At 38.3% G+C, this 17,332-nt stretch overlaps 1 protein-coding gene across 1 annotated transcript; it reads left to right on the top strand.

Annotated features, from left to right (window-relative positions):
- The first annotated feature begins 7,625 nt into the window (after nt 1–7,625).
- On the top strand, nt 7,626–13,130 carry LOC121980680 (ubiquitin carboxyl-terminal hydrolase 4-like). Its single transcript, XM_042532830.1, has 6 exons — nt 7,626–8,080; nt 10,312–10,428; nt 11,222–11,320; nt 11,410–11,598; nt 11,728–11,909; nt 12,425–13,130. Exons 1-6 carry the CDS (start codon nt 7,964–7,966, stop codon nt 12,822–12,824), a joined length of 1,104 nt encoding a protein of 367 aa, XP_042388764.1. The 5' UTR covers nt 7,626–7,963; the 3' UTR covers nt 12,825–13,130.
- Nucleotides 13,131–17,332: the final 4,202 nt, after the last annotated feature.

Consider the following 17,332-nt stretch of genomic DNA (forward strand, 5'->3'; position numbering starts at 1 on the left):
GCTCAAAGCTTTCTCGTCCTCTCCGTGGTCGCCAAAGAAATTTTAGCTTGTTCAGTGTCAATTGTTGTTGTGGAGCAGACGTTCAGTGTCGGTGATAACATATTAGATGAACGACGATCAACTTTATCTCCCGACTCATTAGAAGCCCAAACATTACTGGACGATTGGACCAGAGCAGAGAAAAGAATCTAAGGAATGCAATTTTCAAATGACGAAGTTAAAGATTTTGATACTGAAGGAACGAATACGACAGGAATGGGAAATGGAAGTGAGTGAAAATGTAAAAGAATAAAAATGTAAAAGAACTACATGAGCTTTGATTCCCCTAAGGGGATACGTAGGCAACTTAAATAAGTGCAAGCCTTTTTTACAATAAATTTTAATTTGTAATTTGTAATGTTTAATTTTTAATTTTTTTAACATAATAATCCAAAACCGTGACGAACCGTGAACCGACGATTACGAATCATGAACCGTAATCATCTTGGGCGGTTAAGGTTAAGGGTTGACCTGCCTGGAACCGTTGAACCGACGGTTCTGAACGGTCGAACCGGCGGTTTTGAACCGTCGAATCGTCGGCTCCGAACTGTGATAAGGTCTAGCGTGAACTATATGTTGGGACCTTTATGCCCGCTAGAGAGGGGGGGGGGGGGGGGGGGGGAAAAGCGGATCGTCGCGCTTGCGTCAGTTTGCTTCATCTTGATAATGTGCAGCGGAATACAAAGACACAAACACTCACAACGCTAACAACTAGGATTTACTTGGTATCCACCTCAAGATGAGGTGACTAATTCAAGGATCTACACACGGCACGCTATCTCCACTATGAATCACTTCTTCTCGGTCGCAGCCGGAGGCGGAGAAGCCTCGTACAAACTCACACAACATTACACACAAAAATACAAGAAGAAGGAATACACATACACGTAAAGACACTCTCTTCTTGCTTGCTTGTGTTTGTTGTTGCCTCTTGAACCTTGAGAGAACACTCCCAAGAGCCTTCAAGAACTGGCGGTGAAGATCGGAGAAGCTCGCTATGAATCGCAGAGAAATTGCAGAAAGAAAAACACAAAGTTCTACGGAGAAAACGCTCTGCAACGGCTATATCCTGTGCTCCCAATAGATCCAAATCAACCTCAATCGATTGCCGCGTCAGCACTGCTCCATCCCAACCGTCCATCGCTCGTTTCTTGTGCAACGACCACTTCCCAATCGATCGACCAATCGATTGGGACTGCCTGAATCGATCGCCCGATCGATTCAGAGCCTTTCTGTGCTCTCGCATTCGCGCGAGAGCTTCTGCTGCCCAATCGATCGACCGATCGATTGGCAGCTCCCAATCGATCGCCCGATCGATTGGGAAAGCCTCTGTGCTCGCGATTTCACATCCCAATCGATCGACCGATCGATTGGGCCTTCCCATAATCGCAGCACACTCCAATCGATCGACTGATCGATTGGATCCTGGTTCAATCGATCGTCCGATCGATTGACCAGTCTGGACTTGACTCAAACTCAAGTCCAAAATCTCCAACCCAACTCCTGGTCAACCATGACCTGTTGGGTCTCCATGCCTAGCATTTGGCCACACCCAACCAACCTCGAACTAGCCTTGTAGCCTCCTCCATCAGCCTTGCTTCTCTCGGATATCTCCCATCCTTCACGTCTTGCCTTCAAGAGCTTCCTTCGGCCTCATGCTAGTTATCGAGTTCTCCTTGTTGGTTGCTACTCGGAAAGCCTAGAGGTTCCATTGGACAAAAATTTTGTACAAAGGTCTGAACCTTTTCCTAGCTACCATGTGTTCTTTTAAATTAAATTTTGGATCGCCTGCGGAACTTAACACGTTTGATCCAAAACTTAATCTATTTGTTCTTTTAGGTTTTGACTTGGATCTCCTGCGGAACTTAACACGTTCGACCCAAATCACCTTAAGTTATTAATTCCATTAAATATTAATTTCCATAATTGATTCCTAGTACTGATGTGGCGAGGCACATGACCTTTTTGGATATGAGAGCAACCACCACTGACTAGACAAAACCTTTTATAGAAATCTAATATTTAATTTCCTAAAATAACTTTAGGTTAACCGAAAAGAACAATCAAATCACAAGGAAAAATAAAATAAAAAAACACAACTTCGAAAAAACATATTCGAAATACTAGAACGTAAGCCTCTTGTATTTGGTATTATTTCCATAAATAACTAGTATGATGCGGAAAAGGAAAAACTACTAGTTATACCTTCTAGAAAGACCTCTTGATCTTCTACCGTATTCCTCTTCTAACCTCGGACGTTGTGTGGGCAACGATCTTCCGAGATGAGAAACCACCAACCACCTTCTTCTCCTCCTAGCTAGGTTCGGCCACAACAAGGAAGCTTCACCAAGGAAGAAGATCAAAACACCAACAAAGCTCCAAGAGATGCTAGCTTTCTCTCCTTCTTCTTCTTCTTCTCCAAGTAGTATCCGGCATCCACAAAAACTCCAAGCAATAGGGATGTTTCGGCCACCACAAGAGGAAGAGAGGGAGAGGATGATGATGGTCGGCCACAACAAGGAACAAAAGAGGGAGAGAAATAATAGAGGTTGTATCTCATGAAGGCACCCCCACCCCTTCTTTTATATTCCTTGGCCTAGGCAAATTAGGAAATTTAATTACAATAAAATTTCCAATTAAAACAATATTGGCCGGCCACATCAAGAGAAATAAATTATACAAGTTTTAATCAACAAATTAAAACTTCCTAATTTGTTTCCGGAAATTTTAAAAAAAATAAAATTTCTTTTCAAAAATCTCTTCATGGTTGATAAAAAGAAATTTCTATAATTTTAATTTAACAACATGTGAATAATTTTTAAAGAGAAAATAAAATATCTCACCAATCTACAAATAAGGAAAGAGATCTAATCTCTTTCTTTAATCTTTTGTAGATCTTTTACAAGAGAGATATTTTAATTTTAATTCTCTTTAATAAATTATATCTTCCACATAATAAAAATTAAAATTAAAATCCTTTTTAATTTAATATGGCCGGCCCCTCTAGCTTGGGTTCAAGCTAGGGCCGGCCACCCCAATTTATGCTTAGGCCGGCCCTAGCTTGGTTCCCAAGCTAGCTTGGCCGACCCCTATTAGGTGGGTATAGAAAGTGGGTATAAGTGGGTATAGTACTCTATAAATAAGAGGCTACGATAGGGACCGAGAGGAGGAATTGATTTTGGTCTCCCGATAAAATTAAGCATCCCGTGTTCGCCCCGAACACACAACTTAATTTTATCAATAATAATTCATTCCACTAGAGAACTATTATTGAACTACCGCACCAATCCCAAATTACATTTTTGGGCTCTTTCTTATTATGAGTGTGTTAGTCTCCCTGTGTTTAAGATATCGAATGCCCATTAATTAAGTGAGTTACTGACAACTCATTTAATTAATATCTTAGTCCAAGAGTAGTACCACTCAACCTTATCATCATGTCGGACTAAGTCCACCTGCAGGGTTTAACATGACAATCCTTATGAGCTCCTCTTGAGAACATTATCAACCTAGTATCTCTAGGACACAATTTCCTTCTATAATCAACAACACACACTATAAGTGATACCATTTCCCAACTTATCGGGCTTATTGATTCATTGAACTAAATCTCACTCATTGATAAATTAAAGAAATAAATATCAAATATATGTGCTTGTTATTATATTAGGATTAAGAGCACACACTTCCATAATAACCGAGATCTTTGTTTCTTTATAAAGTCAGTATAAAAGAAACGACCTCAAATGGTCCTACTCATTACACTCTAAGTGTACTAGTGTAATTATACAGTCAAGATAAACTGATACCTAATTACACTACAACCTTCTAATGGTTTGTTCCTTTCCATTTTGGTCGTGAGCTACTGTTTATAATTTATAAGGTACTGATAACATTATCTTCTGCATGCGGCACCACATACTATGTTATCTACAGTATAAATTAATTGAACAACTACAACTAAATGTAGACAATTTGACCAAATGTGATTCTTTATTCATAATGAATGTTTACAAAGCTTAGGCTTTCAGTATACACTCCAACACTCCTTGCCAAGTCACACTAGGACTTTCCGTTGCTTGGCTCCTCACCAGAACTTCCCAATTGTCTGGCTCCTCACCAGGACTTTCTCCTTTGCCAAGATCACACTTAGACTTTCCAATTTGCCTAACCTCCAGTTAGGACTTTCACCACTGCCTAAACTTCAGTTAGGACTTCCATACGCCTAACCTCCAATTAGGACTTCCATACGCCTAACCTCCAGTTAGGACTTTCTCAGTCAAGTCTCCTGTCAACCTTGACTTACTTGACTTGTATTCTCATCACTTCCACCACTGCCTAAACTCCAGTTAGGACTTCCATACGCCTAACCTCTAGTTAGGACTTTCTCAGTCAAGTCTCCTGTCAACCTTGACCTACTTGACTTGTATTCTCATCAACCTGGTCAATCCTTTGACCATCTTCATAACCGGACGATTGCTCCAGCAATCTCCTTTTATTGTCAAACATCAAAACCCAAATCCTGACTCAAGCTTGACTCAACTTAAGTTTAGTCAAACTTGACCTAAGGAAATTTCTCCAACAATCTCTCCCTTTTTGATTTTTGACAATACCTCTAAGTTAGGCTAAATCCTATAGTCTTAACCTCTTCTTTATATCAAGGCTAAATTCCATAGTCTTAACTTCTTCTTTACACAAAGCTAAATCCCATAGCCTTAATTCTTCTTCATACCAAGGCTAAATCCCATAGCCTTAATTCTTCTTCATCACAAGGCTAAATTCCATAGCCTTAACCTCTTCTTTATCACAAGGCTAAATCTCATAGCCTTAACCCTTTTCATGGCAAGGCATGAATGAAGGTTTCCTTCATTCTCTCCCTTTCCTAGAGGGCAAACTCCCCATACTTGGGATGAAGGCCTAACTTAACCTTTCATTCTCCCCCTTTGTCATACATCAAAAATTGAAAACAAACTATTCTCCATAAGAGTTAACTCTTCGTTGTTTACAACCTCATATGTTGTTAACAACCCCACAATAAAGATCTCATATTTTTCATTGCCGCCAAAGCTCCCCCTTGAGCTCTATTTCACTTCACAATGCTCATCCTAGAGCATGCCTCAACTTCTTAATGAAACTTCCATTCATTGTATTCAATGCTCCTCCTTGAGCAGTAATCTTCTTCTCCATGCTCATCCGAGAGCATTTTCCACTTTACCAATGAAGGTCCTATCCCCTTCATTAATCCAATGCTCCCCTTGAGCAGTAATCTACTCCACAATGCTCATCCGAGAGCATTTATCATCCTAGCAATGAAGATAACCAATCTTCCATTACTCCCCAATACTCGACCAGTATTAATTCATCACGAAGGTTTAACCCCCTTCCAAGGTCTTTGAAAAGATTTTTATATTTTCAAAGAGTAACTCCCCCTAAAAACATGGTCAAACTTCTATCATTGCACCAACAATGACTTGGAATTCCTAAACAGTTAGAAAAACCAAAACTTGAAGTTTTGAGGTTCAAAATTCAATAATGAAACTAAACCCCAACCTAAACTTCACCTAAATCTACCTTAACCAATCCATACTTGCTTTCAACATGAAAACTCCTCCTAAATGGATACAAGTGTATGCCAAAGGATTATGAATGGTTAATGACCCTTGAAAACCAAAACTTGAAGTTTTAAGATTTCAAAATTCAGAATTGAAACTAAACCTTATCCTAAACTTCACTTTGGTTTCTCTTAACCAATCCATACTTGTTTTCATCATGAAAAACTCCCTCTAAACGTATACAAATATATTCAAAGGAGTTTGGAGTGGTTAACGAGACTCGAAGTGACTTGAACAGTGTCTAAGGTGCCTTAGAGCTACGAGGAGGTGTCTCGGAGCTTGATTAGAGGCGCTCTCGTAGAGATAAAATTTACGGATAAGCTTTCGTGGCATGAAGGCACCCTGGAGCACATTAGAGGTGCCTCAGAGCGCAATGGAGATGCCCCAGATCTAATGAAGGCGCCTCAGAATAGATAACAGCCGCATACCTTGTATCAGATAAGCACCATTGGAGGCGCCCTAAACCATTGGAGGCGCCCTAAACCATTGGAGGCGACTCCAATGGTACATAAATAGAGGACTTTGGCCAGCTTCAAAATACAACTTTCATATAATCAATTTTGATCATTTTGCTTATGTGTTCTCCATCTACTGTAACTCTACTATGTCTGACCATTGCCGGTAGACTGACACCAACACACGCGCTCGACCAAAATCAATTCTTCTAAGTGTTGATAATAACTTTGTTTATTGTGCATTTCTATTATATACCTGCAAAAGAAAAATATAGGGTTGTTACACTTTTCTTTTCTTCGTCTTTTGTATTCAGATTACTCTTCTGATAGGTCCAGAAGAGAATTTTGTGAATTGCCTATTGATAAGTCTAAGAGACTTGAGTCTTAGAGTAAGAATTATCGAAAGTTCTGAACCAAGTAAAAATATTTGAGTTATTTCATTTATAATTTTTGTTTAATTTTTTTTACTATGCATTCACTTGTTTTTAAAAGTTCGGCAAAAGAAAATTTTTAAAATGATTTGATTCACCTCTTTCTTACTTGTCATCAATCCTATAATTATGACACATTATAGTAGTTAGTTATAATTGCAACAACAACACTAAACATAAACATAAAAGTATTCTCAAAATAAAACATCCAGTAGGATTCTTTTGTTTTTTTATTTTTGTTTTTATTTTCATTTTTGAAAAAGAATGTCTTTTGATGATTTATATAATTTATGATGCCCTTTTTTATTTTAATCAATATAAATCTCCCATAAGATTTAACATCCGTCACCCTAAACATATTTTGGCCACCATTAAGACGACATCAAGGATGTCTAGGCATCACTATCTAAAATATATTATCTTAATAAAAAAATTAGAGAATTACCGGCCTAATTTATTTATTTACAAAAGACACGTGCATAAAAGATTTTTTTTTAATTCATATATTTTTCAAGTTAATGCTATTTAATTCTCCAATCACTATTATTACCATTATTTAATTCAATGAGATGATGACGTGGCAAATATAATATAAGTAGCACTTTTAAATTATTCATAATGTTTTATTAATGACAAAATGCCTTCAATAATTTTATTTTTTTTACAAAAAATTGTAATATCTTAATTTAGATTAAAAAAATGTAGTTAAATATGTGAGTATTAAAGAGGATATTTTGAGAATAAATAAAGTCAAGAGTTATGAATTTTTTTTATATAAGAAAGTTGGTATTTTGATAATTTTCTTATGTTTTTCGATAGCTGTTCCCTGTTTGATTTGAGACAGCTGATCTCTATATGCGCTGAGCTGGAATACACGTGCAAGCTGCAGGGTCCGTTTGTCGAATACAGCTTCATCCCAACGGGTACTCAAAACCGTACCAGCCTTTAGCATGCCTCGCGTGGCTGAACTACGTGCCCAGTAGTACCCGAATCTTAAATCTCACTCAGCGTCCGACACGTATGCATTCAAGCTGTGGGACCCGCAAGAAGCCACTTAAACGGACGGGTTTGGGAGTCCAGTCGGTCGAAATTATAAACGATCTTCCTCCGCGGTCGTCTCCACCGGTCGGTCGCTCTCTTCTCTGCGGCATATGCGAGGGCAGATCAACGTGAAACAGAAAAAGGCGACAAGAAGTAGAAGAAGGGAGCCCTAAAGATTCCGTTTTTCCGATCTAGTCGATGATCCCTTGGAGCATTGGTGCAACGGAGAGTCCTTTCCGTTCTCTGTCGATCGAGGCGTTCTCCTCGATTGGGGCGTTGCGGTGGAGCTGACTGCTGGGATAGGGATCCGAAGACTTCGGGGTTGCTCGGATCGGTGGCCCTGGTCGGGCATTTGGCGTGTTTGGGGAGTTTCGCGTGTCGGGTTATGGGAGCAACGGGGTCGAAGCTCGAGAAAGCCCTCGGCGAGCAGTTCCCCGAAGGCGAGCGCTACTTTGGCCTTGAGAACTTTGGCAACACCTGCTACTGCAACAGCGTCTTGCAGGTTTCCCCTTCATTTCTTTCCTCTTCCAAAATGCTTCGCAACGTGAAATATCTCATCAAAATTCAATTTTTTAATGGGCTCACATCGTCTTTTGTCGTTTTCTGTTTGACGTAGGGGGATCCAGATGTGATCGCCTTTAGGCGTTAGTTCTTCTCTTTGCCTAATTCTTTCAGATTTGTTAAATTAATGATCGTGAAAAGAAAGTGAGATACCTTAATTTTTTTTCCCCCTTCGTCCTGAGAAATGTTAATGTTTTTCAGTTTGCCTTGTTATCTCAGGTACTACCGATTTTGATTGTTTTACCTTCGCATTTTTATGCCTTGTTTGGAACGGAAAAACAAACAAACAATAAAGGAACTCTAGAGCTGGAATTCTAGTTGTCAAATAGGGTGGTGATCTGTAACCCCAGCATAGGTGGCTGGGATTCTGTATGCCCCATTTTCTTTGCTATATCGCTTTGTTAAGGATATGCTCCTGCTGAACATGAGAAATTGATATCCAAGCAAGTTCGCTCTCTGCAGATTGAACAGATATTTCTTATTACGAGGACATATGAAATAAATATATCATCCACGAGATTCACGTCTTGAAAATCAGAACTTTGTATTTACTAGCAAGATTCTTATCTTTGCAAAATTTGACTCTTATTTATATGAAGGCCCTTGGTGGGTTAATTTTGCACTACTATCGGTTAAAATAAAACAATTTGAAACTACTCTTTTAAAGATATCAGTATTCCTTTGGGAGGAAATATAGTTCTTCAAGAATCGTGTTTGGAAATATGTCCGTCTATTAAACTGCACAAGAAAAGATAATATGGATAGAATACTATTGGCCAAACATGGTTCTTAATTAATTGAATTACAGAATATGATATTGAATCTTGTGACTTCCTAATCATTATATAATTGTTGGAGCAATAATCTTTTTCTTACTTTCACATATCGCTTCAAGATATCGTATTTGTGAAATCTCAACTTAAGAGATAAGCTTCTCATTGCAGATTTGGGAGTTAGTATACAAATAAAGCAAGTAAAATCTTAACTATTGTCTCTTTTGATTTTGTTTAGTTTTTCATTAAATGATCCTCAGCCATTTTAACTTTGATACTTTTTCAAGAATGTTTATTGCCAAATAAATCAAATACTGACTTTTGCATTGTAAGTTGGTTGCACTTGTTCTTCCTCATTCCGAACATAATATCATGGGATAAATCACTAAACTGTGCTTTTATTTCAGCCCTTTAAATTGGCATGTTATTTGTTTATTTTGTTATGGTAATTCCTTACAACTTATCCTTGAATGTTAAATCAGGCTTGAGCCTATTCCATCTAGAAAGGATTAAATAGTTTGGGATGGAATAATCTCAGCCTTAATTTAATATGGTCTTAGAGTTAGGCGCATACCTCTAAGTTATTATGGGCATGAACATTGCATCAAAGGTGTGATGCACGTTAGGGTGTGTGTTGAAGGTAGGATTTTTACACCCATTAGTTTTACGTGGATAAGTGGGTCAGTCCGTCATGTGTATATAGTAAATAGTGCTCTCTTCCCAAGGGAGTAGTCGGTTTAGAGAGAATAGGCTCTACTCTAATTTGACATCAAGTTATCAAGTTACAAACAAAAAGGCTCTAATATAATTCAACATCAACCCACAAGGGAAGTACCTAACTTATAGAGTTTAACATTCCCTAAGTGTCATATTAAGCTTGAATAATTTAGTGAATTTTAAGAAAGTGCAAACCAAGAAGTTTGCACTGGAACAGTAGCTAGAAGACAGTAGAATAATTAAGGTAACCAAGATTTGATTCCATCACTTGGGTTATTTGTTCCAATGTTAAAAAGTTAGTTGGATGACCATTTAAATCAAAAGCTTAATCTATAAGCTATTAGAAAGGACTAATATTGTAGATTGATGGCTTAACAAATTCTGATGATGGAAATTAAAGGCCGATCCACACAAGCAGCAATTACATAACATTTAAGCGGTATGATTTTCATCTGCTGAACGAGGAGAATCAATGAGTTTATGCCTAAAGAACATGTATGGACCTAATTATCTCAATGTTGTAGTAAAAACTAAACCAACCCTCCAAATAGATAGATGGGAGTATGGGGCCATGCACAAAAGATAAGAATTTGATAGAAATGTAAACTAAGCACTCCAGTTAAGAATTTGTAGTATGTTCCTGCTCTTGATCTAATCGACTGGATTGCCTTGTTGCTTTTAGGCTCTTTTTTTCTGTGTCCCTTTCCGGGAGCAATTGCTGGAGTATCATGAAAAGAATAAAAATAATGGTGATGCAGAGGAGAATCTTTTGACTTGTCTTGCTGACCTGTTTTCTCAGGTGTGTAATTTTTTGAAAATTATTCTCATTTATGCTAATTCTAAAGATATTTTAATTTGTTCATAGATCAAAAAAATGTTGTAGTAAAAAAAATTTTGAGGCCTAATACGGTTTCTAATTGTTAGCTAGACTAATAAACTATCATCTACTTTCTAATTTGATTTACATTTCCTAAAGCTGCAGAATTATTTGCTCTTAAATTTGTTATACAATACATGACTCTTATGGATACTAAAATTTCTTATAATTCAGTTTTATTATTGGATGTAACTGTCCAAAATCTTAGCAAAGGTCAATAAGTAATGCTTGCTAAATTCACAAGTCATAATAATTATTTTGGCAGTGGTGCAGTTCTTGAAAACATTCCATGATCTTGTTGAATGCCATGTTCATCCTTTTTGTATTTCTAGTAGGTATTCTTCACTTTCATGTTTTTCTATGATAAGTATCTTGATTCTTGTCTATTATCTTAAATCTGCCAGAATTCTGGATTTTGTTCCTTTTACTTCTCTTATGAAATTCATAGAAATTGCCAATTGCTTGTTCTGCACAGCAACATATGTTGTGTTAGTGTGAAAAAGAAGGTTAGCTTTGTTCTATGTGATTCTGTTCAGAGTATGTGATCAAGTATTTCAACATAGTTGTATCCTTCTGTACCCAACCAGTTGGACTTGCTATTTCTCTCTTGAAATCTGTATCACTTTGTCCAAATGATAGTGTTTTTTTGAAAAATTGTTAATGTTTATAACCAGGTAAATCATATAATCATGTCAAGTTGCATTCTACTCTGCAGATTAGTTCGCAAAAAAAGAAAACTGGTGTTGTCTCTCCTAAGCGTTTTGTGCAAAGAGTGAAAAAACAAAATGAGCTCTTCCGGAGTTATATGCACCAAGTAAATTGTCTTACTGTGTTAGTTTGGTGCTTCTGCTCCTCATTGTTTTTTTTTTTGAAAATAACTTTAATATATTGATACATTTACAGGATGCTCATGAGTTTTTGAATTTCCTGCTCAACGAGCTTGTTGATATTCTAGAAAAAGAAGCCAATACTCCAAAGCCCTCATCTGATGCTTCATTGTTACCTCAAAAACTTGCAAATGGCCATACAAATCTGCATGTCAATGGCGTTGAAAAAGAGCCCCTTGTTACTTGGGTTCACAAAAATTTTCAAGTAAGAACTTTTTGCAACTTGTTCCTTGTTGCTACCATTCTTTTTATTTTGTAAAAACGAACCAAAATGATGCTTAATTCTGATTTATAACAAATATCCTGGGTGGTCTGTGATCATTGTTTTACACAGGGTACTCTTACCAATGAAACAAAATGCTTGCTTTGTGAAACTGTTACTGCTAAAGATGAACCGTTTTTGGACCTAAGCCTCGACATTGAACAAAATAGTTCAATTACAAGTTGTCTCAAAAATTTCAGCTCAACTGAAACTCTCAATGCAGAGGATAAATTCTTCTGTGACAAATGCTGCAGGTAACTTTATATATTGGCGATGACTCTGTTTCCTTAATTTATTTCATTTCCTTTTCCTGGCATTTGTGTGTAGTTAGCTGGATTATTTTTTATAGACTCATTTCTAATGTCTAGTCATGCCTTCATACTGGCACAGACCTTTCAACTTAATGATTTGTGTATCATGATAATCGATAGAAGCATTGAAGAATGAAAAGCATATTTGTATCAAAACCCTTTCAGTTGATTATCTGAGATTTTTTAAAAGCTGATGATTTACTAACCTCATTATAACTATATTTTAAGGTTGACCTGAGCATTCTTGTTCTATAAAGTAAGTTGATCAAGTTTGAGGAATCGTCATTTTAAGTAACAACATTCTTACATTCCGTCTTAGCTAATGTCGACATTGTTATGTGGAATGTAGAATTCAGTAACTGTTTTGCTATTTACTTTGCATATCTCGTGTACTTTCCGGTCATCTTTTTTTTCGTATGTTGTCTGAATTATTAGTATCTTTTGTCATATTCGGGCAGCTTGCAAGAAGCCCAGAAGAGGATGAAGATCAAGAAGCCACCAAACATCCTCGTAATCCATCTCAAGCGCTTCAAATATATCGAGCAGCTGGGCCGCTACAAGAAGCTACTCTACCGCGTTGTCTTTCCCTTGGAGTTGAAACTGAACAACACTGTCGAAAATTCAGATACCGAGTACGCACTCTTTGCCGTTGTGGTTCATGTGGGAATCGGCCCCAACCATGGACACTATGTCAGTCTCGTTAAGAGCCACAACCATTGGCTCTACTTTGATGACGAAAATGTCGAGATCATCGACGAATCGGCCGTCCAAACCTACTTCGGATCAGCACAGGAGTACACAGGCAACACTGATCATGGGTACATTCTGTTCTACGAGAGCCTTGATAGCAAAAGATAGAAAGATTCTTTGCCGTGTCTCAAAATTTTTAGGCACTTTTTCTGATTTTTCCCTCACCGTCACATGACCTGACCTTTCTCGGATCGATCGTTTTTCACATTCCTAATTCAGATTCTCGACACGAAGCTTTTCCGGGGATGCCATTGTTATAGAACAAACAAATACAATGTGATGTATAGTTTGATGGTGGAATCCATCTTGTTCAGTATTAATAATTTGCATGAGAAAAGGTATCTTAAGAGTAAAGATACTTTGTGTGGCAGAATGTCTAATATTGCTAAAATACAGAGTTTCGTCTTCCTTTAACAAGTTTTGTATTAAGTTGCCATTTCATATTTGAGTGAGCAATGAAGGGTTCATCACCCTCATATAGTCGGTCTTTATCGAGTGAGATAATTGACCGATGTCGCGACTTTTGTTTGCGTTCCCTTAGCTACTAAACTCGTCAAGTGACTCTCACCAACACTTTAATCTCTCAAGGGTTAGTCCTAAAGTCTGTTTAGGCAAATCAGGTGAAGTTCGGGCATATGATTTATGTTGGGACTTTCAAGTCGTAAAAATCGTTTTTTGTGTTGCGGAAATTCCGAAGTCCCATGTCACCGGATCCGTGTGAAGATAAAAATTTCGTGTACATGTTTTCTAACTTAGATCTACTCTAGATCTACATAGTAGAGATTTATACCTTTAATACGAAGTCTTTCGCTTATCCCGCTCATCCAAGAAGATGCCGGATCTCAAGGGTGTCAAGTGAACACCCCTCTATGTGTATCCACACGAACAATTAGGTGGAGAAAAACCTCTTAAGTGTGCTAGCACTCAAGGAGGGTTCGGCCAAGGTGGAGAAGAGGGAGAACAAGAAGAGAGAAGGAAGAAGATGAAAATCAATTGCCTTGAATTAGCACACAAATGCATTAATTTCACCTTTTAAGTGGCCGACCACTTCATGGTGGTTTGTAACCTCCATAGGATACCAAGGGTCACAACTCTTGGTCTCCCTCATGAGGTGACATAACATGAAGTAGTCTTGATGATGTGGCACATCATTATTGGCCGGCCCTCATGCCAAGTCATATAATGAAGGCATATGGTCAAGTCAAGGTCAAGTCAAACTTAACTCTTAATCTTCCTTCTCAAGTCAAGTCAAACTTGACCTCTTACCTCCCATGGTTGATTAAATACAACCATTTGATTCAAGTCAACTTAATTGAATGAATCTATATCCATTGAATTAAATTGATTCAATGAGTTATAATCTAAATTAGACTCATTCAACACATGAATCAAATTGAGTTCAACTCAATTAGTCTAATTTGGATTACTCTTAATCCAACTTAGTTCATCACATGAACCTAATCCTCTTGGTTCATCAAATGAATCTAATCTCCATCTAATTGCCCTTTGTGTGTGACCCTATAGGTTCTTGTAACGTTGGCAATGCTCCTAAACCCATTTAGAAGCATAAGTAATGAGCGGTATCTAGCAACACATCATTATTACCCAAGTTACAAGAATGTTGAGATCCAACATTACCTTGTGACTACTAATTGTGACTCTTTACAATATATGACAATGTCCTTCTATCATTGATATCTAGATTGATCAATTTGAGGCATAGACGGTGTCATCCTCTGATCAATCTAAATCTTGAACTCCAAGTAGACTTACTATAATCAAATGAGCTCAATATCTCATATTGACTCATTTGGGCATGGCCATGCACTTAGTGGTCTCACTCTATCAAGAATAATGATGTCACTCCCATTATATAGGAGGGATAGATCCCACTACATCACTCACATCCCTCTGCATAATTTTTTACATACCCAGTAATCGTCTTTATAGTCCACCCAGTTACGGGTGACGTTTGACGAAGCCAAAGTATGTAACTCCTTATGTAGGGAACCATGGTGACTTCAGGTCCAAGGACTGATAGTCATACTAATAATCACATGAGAAAGTATATAACACTCATATAACGATCCATGATACTTTCTCATGGCGGGTCATTCAGTATACATTCTCCAATGCATACCTATGTGTCAACTTGATATCTCTATATCCATGACTTGTGAAATCAAGTCATTGAGTTAACCTACATGCTAGTCTCATCGCATTAACATTGTCCCTGAATGTTAATACTTGACTAGAAATGATTAAGAGTAGTGTTCTCTATATCATCTCACTATCGATTCAACCAATCGATTGATATAGATAAGAACCTTCTACTCAAGGACGCTATTATACTTAGTTATTTGGCACCAATACAAGTAAGTATAATAACTATAAAGAAATGCCTTTATTTATATACAAGAATATGGTACGACGAGTCCATACAACAATCATCATATGATTGGCTCTAGGGCTCTAACTAACAATCTCCCACTAGCACTAGTGTCAATCAGTGTAGGGTCTAATACCCAATGACCTAGTGTGACCATCATGGTTTCTCTGTGCCAAAGCCTTGGTCAAGGGATCAGTTATGTTAGCCTCTATGGGTACTCTGCAAATCTTCACATCTCCTCTATCGATCATCTCTCGAATGAGATGGAAGCGTCGTAGTATGTGTTTGGTCCGCTGGTGTGAGCGAGGCTCCTTAGCCTGTGCAATTGCTCCATTATTGTCACAATAGAGCTCTATCGGATCGGCTATGCTAGGAACCACCCCAAGCTCAGTAATGAACTTGCGGATCCAAACTGCCTCCTTTGTTGCTTCTGATGCAGCAATATACTCGGCCTCTGTTGTAGAATCAGTAACTGTGTCTTGCTTCGAACTCTTCCAGCTCACGCACCACCATTCAAGCAAAACACGAACCAGACTGCGATTTATAATCATCCTGGTCAGTTTGGAAGCTGGCATCACTGTAACCCTTTACATTAGTCCTTCTCAAGTACTTAAGAATATTCTTGACCGCTATCTAGTAACTTTCACCTGGATCTGACTAGTATCTGCTCGTCATACTCAAAGCATACGAGACATCAGGACGAGTACATAGCATGGCGTACATGATAGATCCTATGGTTGAAGCATAAGAGATCTGATCCATGCGGTCTCTCTCCTCTCTAGAAGAGGGGCCTTGAGTTTTCGAAAGACTCACACCATGTGACATTGGCAGAAATCCCTTCTTGGAGTTCTGCATGGCAAACCGTAGTAATACCTTGTCAATGTATGTACTCTGACTTAAGCCAAGTAATCTCTTAGATCTATCTCTATAGATCTGTATGCCTAGAATGCGGGATGCTTCACCTAAGTCCTTCAATGAAAAACAAGTCCCTAGCCAAGTCATGACAGACTGCAACAAAGGGATGTCTTTCCCAATGAGTAGTATGTCATCCACATACAATATAAGAAAGATAACTGTGCTCCCAACAACCTTCTTGTAGACACAAGGTTCATCTTCATTCTTGATGAAACCAAACTGTTTGATTGCATCATCGAATTGAAGATTCCAGCTTCGAGAAGCTTGCTTTAGTCCATAAATGGACCTATATAGCTTGCATACTCTGCCAGTATGTTGTGGATCTACAAAACCCTCAGGTTGTGTCATGTACACATCCTCGAGCAGGTTTCCATTCAGAAAGGGGTTTTTATCATCCATCTGCTAGATCTCATAATCGTGGTATGCTGCAATAGCAAGTATGATCCGAATGGATTTAAACATCGCTACTGGAGAAAAGGTTTTATCATAGTCAATACCATGAATTTGCTTGAAACCTTTAGCTACCAAGCGACCCTTATAAATAAGTCCATCCATGTCAGTCTTTCTCTTAAAGACCCACATACACCCAATGGGTTTGACCCCTTCAGGTGGATCAACCAAAGTCCATACTTGGTTAGTGTACATGGATTCCATCTCGGATCTCATGGCCTCTAGCCAATTCTCGGAATCTGTTCTCATCACAGCTTCCTGATAGGAGGTAGGCTCATCCTCAATGAGCACAACGTCATCATGGTCAGACAAGAGAAATGAGTATCTCTCAGGTTGACGACGTACCCTATCAGATCTGTGAAGAGGTAGGTCTACTTGAACTGGTTGTAGTTCCTCAACTCCTTGTGGAATAACATCATCCACAACACTTTGTGGTTCCAGTTCAACTTCCATCGAGGTTTCAGTGCTATGGTCCACATCTTAAACTTCTTCAAGATCGAATGTACTCCCACTAGTTTTTCTAGAAACAAAATCCCTTTCTAGAAATACCCCAATCTTAGCCACAACTATCTTGTGTTGACTGGGAATGTAGAAGTAATCTCCCTTCGTTTCTTTGGGATATCCAATATAATAGCACTTATCAGATTTGGGTCCTAATTTGTCCGAGTCTTGACGTCGAACGTAAGCCTCACAACCCCAAATCCTCATAAAAGACACCTGGGTATCTCTCCCAGCCCATATCCTATATGGTGTCTTTATTACAGCCTTAGATGGAGCTCGGTTGAGAATTAAGGCTGCCGTGTCTAGAGCATAACCCCAAAGATACATGGGAAGATCTGTGTGACTCATCATAGACCGTACC

Source organism: Zingiber officinale, chromosome 5A (genome assembly GCF_018446385.1).
Source record: "Zingiber officinale cultivar Zhangliang chromosome 5A, Zo_v1.1, whole genome shotgun sequence".
NCBI classification, from domain to species: Eukaryota; Viridiplantae; Streptophyta; class Magnoliopsida; order Zingiberales; family Zingiberaceae; genus Zingiber; species Zingiber officinale.